This window comes from Priapulus caudatus, unplaced genomic scaffold, assembly GCF_000485595.1.
Source record: "Priapulus caudatus unplaced genomic scaffold, Priapulus_caudatus-5.0.1 Scaffold268, whole genome shotgun sequence".
Taxonomy (NCBI): domain Eukaryota; kingdom Metazoa; phylum Priapulida; class Priapulimorpha; order Priapulimorphida; family Priapulidae; genus Priapulus; species Priapulus caudatus.
The window spans coordinates 94,093-99,591 of record NW_014577329.1 but is presented as its reverse complement, the minus strand read 5'-3'; the positions used below and the strand labels follow the sequence as shown (position 1 = coordinate 99,591).

General features: G+C 38.2%; 1 protein-coding gene across 1 annotated transcript; it reads right to left on the bottom strand.

Annotated features, from left to right (window-relative positions):
- Positions 1-901: 901 nt before the first annotated feature.
- Positions 902-5,096, bottom strand: LOC106808329 (thymidine kinase, cytosolic-like; the record flags this gene model as incomplete). The annotated part of the gene is given in 5 exon segments (XM_014811005.1): positions 902-2,295; positions 3,615-3,734; positions 3,844-3,933; positions 4,202-4,295; positions 5,020-5,096. Coding segments are annotated over 4 exon segments (486 nt in total). The 3' UTR covers positions 902-2,106.
- Positions 5,097-5,499: the final 403 nt, after the last annotated feature.

Sequence of the window (5,499 nt, the reverse complement as noted above, 5' to 3'; positions counted from 1 at the left end):
ATAAAGCTAATAAAAAAAAAAAAAGAAGGAATTTTTTTTTTTTATTAGCTTTATAATACCTACGATTTACTACGCGTAACTCATCCAACTTGAGCTCAAATCGGACACAGTACATTTAATCCAGGAGCACACCCGCAATCCGGAGACACAGACTAAAACGTACGACACGATTTTCAATTCTTTGGCCATCAATCCAAATCCACTGCCCGCCTCTATTCAAACAAAAGGCAGCTATTAACCACACTGTCCACGGCTTGCGCTCACGGCGAGGCGCTGTGGCTCGCAGGGAGATTTGAATCCGATCTTCTGCTGATAGCTGATTGGCCTGCGTGCATGGTATGGGGGCATGCCAGCTGTATTGCCGCATAAGGCATACATTGTAGCTGTGTACCGGGTCAAAGGTTATCTCGCCGAGTGTTGCGTTGATGCCTAATCACCCTGCGAGCCACAGCGCCTCGCCGTGAGCGCAAGCCGTGGACAGTGTGGTTAATAGCTGCCTTTTGTTTGAATAGAGGCGGGCAGTGGATTTGGATTGATGGCCAAAGAATTGAAAATCGTGTCGTACGTTTTAGTCTGTATCTCCGGATTGCGGGTGTATACGAGGAAAGGATTTCGCACGATGGTAGGCGGATGTACTGTGTCCGATTTGAGCTCAAGTTGGATGAGTTACGCGTAGTAAATCGTAGGTATTATAAGGCTAGTAAATGACGAATTTCCCTTGTTTATTGATGTCACACTCCTTCCCTATTATCTACTCCTGATATAGATGCATATTTAAAGTGCATTAAAAATTGTTATAATTTACGCGTTGTTACTTTTGCAATACCACCCCGGTTCAACATTGTCAACTTGTAGCCAGCGTTTTGCATAACATTAATTTTATTGTATGTACAATTCTAGATGGTAAGAATAAACTGGTACTTATATTTTCATACAAATACAATTCTTTATTTCTTAATGGTTGGCTTATAGTAATGCTACCGCAATATACAGAGCAAATTCAACAATCAAGTTGATATAGTTGAACACGTCGGCAAATTATTGCATCTTACAATTCACTAACAATTCTAAAAACTGCTAGAATAAAATGTAAAGGAGGATTAATACTGCAGGTTTGATACACACATTCAGTTAAATCCGGTATAAACTGCTGTATACTCAAAATATCATAGTTCAATATGTTTACTAGATATTTTTTTAACTATTGATGTTTGCTTCTAACGCTGGTGGGGCCAGTGTTTGTTCCTCTGGCAATGTATCCAGTATATTCTACATGCCTAGTTTTCCGCAGCACGCTACAGACCTAGAGCAGTTCTTATTTATTACTGAGGGATTGCAACATCCTATATTTTACAATTACTTTCAGATGTGTTCACGATTAATTCAATTCACAATGATACATGTTTATCCAAAATGGAAATTTGAAATCAAATAAATGGTATTTGGGTAAAAATGCAATTTTACAGTTTTGTGATGAGATCCAGGAATGAAACATGCAAACTAAAAACTCAAAAGCATAGCTTTGTCAGAACAATTGTACGGTGTCCTGACAGAAACCACGTGCTATTATGTCCGATAACAGAAATACGCACACATACACTACCTTTTATGCAATAAGTATCATAACACACTCTCAAATTCCAAATTAATGCTCAGATTGCTCACCTCTAAAACTAATTGTATAAGTGGTAAATATGTACAGCACATAAAAGTGTGGTATTAAAGCTACTAATATTATGTCGCCACGAATGACATTGCATATAGAAACACGACGACCACAGAAGCATGACCTACACATAAAACTTCCATCAGAAATGACAACGTGACCACTACATGCACCACCATAACCACAAACAATGTCACACTTACATAGGCCACAATCACCACATCAACTCTGTTGGAAAGACTGCAATTTGATAAGAAAGGAAGAACACGCACAGACTTGTGGTATATGTAATGCCAAATTTTTAGTGTGTCGCTACGCACCACTTAAATACAATAACCTCTCAATGCAAGAGATATATCACGACCACTTATAGCAGCTAAAACACGTGGTAAATAAAAATTACATTGAAATCCACAAGTGTGTGGCTACAGGCTACTTCATCATCGCATCTCAATCTTTTGTGGACTGCCTACTTTAACTGGACTTTTAAAAAGTTGTCTAGTCGGAGCCAATTTCTGACTGGTCACTGGGAAGGTCGTCGGTGTGATGTTGCTAGTTTGTTTCTGAGGCGATTCAAAACAGCTTCGACAAACGGCCATGTACTTGTCCGCACCACCGATCACTTCCAGCTGAAATATACAAAAATCAATGGTAACAACTTGTAAGTTGTGATCACACATCCAGATCATGTCATTCATGGCATCACCACATCATTCACAAAATCATTCAGCCTAGTTTATAGCACAATTAACCATTGCAATACATGTTGGAATTTTTTTCTTATTATTCGTTTTTAATTGTAGACAAATCATTTTCACTAAAATTAAAACTTGTTTAATAAAATCGTAAATGGAATAGTTATGATCAAGAGTACATAATAGAGAAGAGTATGACACCATTTTAACAGCGTTTTGCATAGTTTTCAACTTGTAAATATTCTATCAATATGTGAATAAATATATTTAAACTTTACCTTGTTTTCGTCTATGATTCCCCCTTAATCATATGACACCACCAATTTACCTGAAAATCGTATGTGTTCTTCAAAAAAGTTCTTTGAATACGACACGGTTTCACAGTTTTCCCAAATGTTCGCATGTATTCGGCGCAAGTTTATTATCGGATTAGTGTTCTATTGTCTATGACGGACCGCTGGGGGCTGTTGGGGATATTAGGCATCAAATTGTATTCAGCGTGTAGCGTTTCCAGCATGCTAGAAATAAATGTGTGCTCACGGCGAGCTAGCAGCTGATTTTAGCCATGTTGCCATCGTGTTCCTGATGATAAGGCTTGCGAAACAAGTGCTGTTACTGTGCTTACCTAATATCCCCAACCGCCCCCCCCCTTCCCGTAGTTACAACCTGGTGCTGCCGCCGCATATCAACATGCGCCGAATACATGCAAACATTTGGGAAAACTGTATGAAACCATGTTGTATTTAAAGAACTTTTTTGAAGAACACATACGATTTTCAGGTAAATTGGTGGTGTCATATGATTAAGGGAGAATCATAGACGAAAACAAGGTAAAGTTTGAATATATTTATTCACATATTAATAGAATATTTACAAGTTGAAAACTATGCAAAACGCTGTTAAAACGGTGTCATACTCTTCTCTATTATGAGCTCTTGTTATGATACAACATATAACGTTTACATATTCTGCTAGAAGTATATATGAGCCAATATTTTTCTTGGGAAGGGTAGTGAGATCAATGTAATTTATGATTAATGGGGGCTGAGTGTACTTTAGGACCTCAGTAATAACGGGTTAGAGTTATAGTTAAAGGCAAGGGTGACGATGATGATGTCAATGTATGCACTGGAAAAGTAGACCTAAGCCAAGTACGTTAGGGTTAGGGTAAGAATGATGATGACCCAAACTAGACCTGAGATGAGTTTCCCACCGTGCATGTTAAATTATGAATGGTTGCCTTAGATACGTACAGCTGTCTCATGGCCCTTCCGCTTGGTGTATGACGCATCTCCGTAACACTTCATGCACACTGCCGTCAGCTTGTTCACACTCTCAGCAAGAGGCACGAGATTAAGGATATTTCCAAAGCCCTACAGAGATACAAATAGAAGGTCACAAAATAGATTGGAAGCCAACAAGTGTACAGACGTGCAGGCTTTTTTATGGCTATCTAACGGTAGACGAATCTAAATTTGTTACCTGTCGCTGAAATGTTCCGTCGAGAGCAGCGACTATAACAGTTTTGCCGCCATCTGCCATCATCTGGCTGAATTCCACGACATCTGGAAACTGGAAGGCAAATGTGACAACTGGTCACGTCCTGGACTGGTGGTGGTTATACGATACGATACGAACTGGTGTTCAACTTCACCACTAAGATGGAGTTAAACCTATCAACTTGAAAACAATCATATTTATCATAAATCAAGCATAAGGAGAATATAAGCATTGATACAGACACTTACAGTAAGATGAAATGGATGCAACACTAGTGGTAATTAATCCCTTCACAAAGTTTAAATAAGTGCAAACGTACTTGCATGACAAGAATACTTACAAATTGTCCCTCATCAATACCGATCACTTCAAATTCTGCAGTTACATCCTTCAGGGAAAACAGATTTATTGCTGAGACGGCGGGCATTTTTTGGCTGTTTAGTAAGAAAATAAACGTGTGATTACTTGAGCAACTGCACAACTGCTACACAGCTACACAACTGCTAGGGTTTTGCACTGATCGTCACGTTGTAAACAAAGTCAGGTTTGAAAATTCTGGGCTATTTGCTATCCCCTTTAAATCATGGAACAAATCAAAGAACTTCTTTTTTATCAATTAACAGCATATAGAGACAGAATGCTCGATTAACATAATTGTCTAAACATGAGTATTTTTCATTGTTATCCCACTGCTTAACCATACTTGAGACCAGTTCAAACCATCTTTAAAAAAGGATCTCCAATATCCAGAGCTCAAAAAACCCATATATAAAGTTCCCCCCACAAAAGAAATGATCAGAAATGATGTTTTAGAAAGGTTTGGTTTGAAAATTCTGGCTGTTTACCTCGTGTAGAAGACACATAACCTAGGTTACTTTCCCCTGTTTGAATGCATCTTAATTGTGTTCTAGCTCGCTCTCGCTCTCTCTCTCTCTCTGTCTCGCTCTATCTCTCTCTCTCTCTGTCTCGCTCTATCTCTCTCTCGTGTCTCGGCTCTATTCTCTCTCTCTCTCTGTCTCGCGGTCTATCTCTCTCTCTCTCTCTCTCTCTCTGTCTCGCTCTCTTCTTCTCCTTAGTATAATTGTTTAAATGTAATTAATATAATTTTTTCCACAAAGTGAAAATCGTATCAATTTGTCTATAACGACATATACTTACTTATCATGTGTTGCAGAGAAATTGTGTCATATCGGACATCATTAGCATATTTTGATAACGAGACATCTGTAGTTGGCATCTGGAAACGCTTCATGGCGGCTAATAACTCTGTTCTGCAATTTATTAAACAGTAGCTTATGTAATTACTCAGACAGATATAAACAGTTAGATATTACATTTAGATTCACACTGACAATGTTTCCTTGAATTTAAGCAATTGCATCAGTATAAATAGCATGTGAGAATGTAATTCAGTATATTATTTTCGATATTTATATAAATAAGTTCCACACTGATTTTGTTTACACTTTATATATAGTTAGATTGGCTGTATTGTAAGAATGTTGCTGCACATTTTAATGCAAAACTGTTATGTCTGCAAGCATACATCATTCAGTATGCACCACCGACACGTTGGCACGTTATATTTTATCTACAGCGAGCTAGATGTAATGCAGCAAAGTCAATGTGGCTTACGTT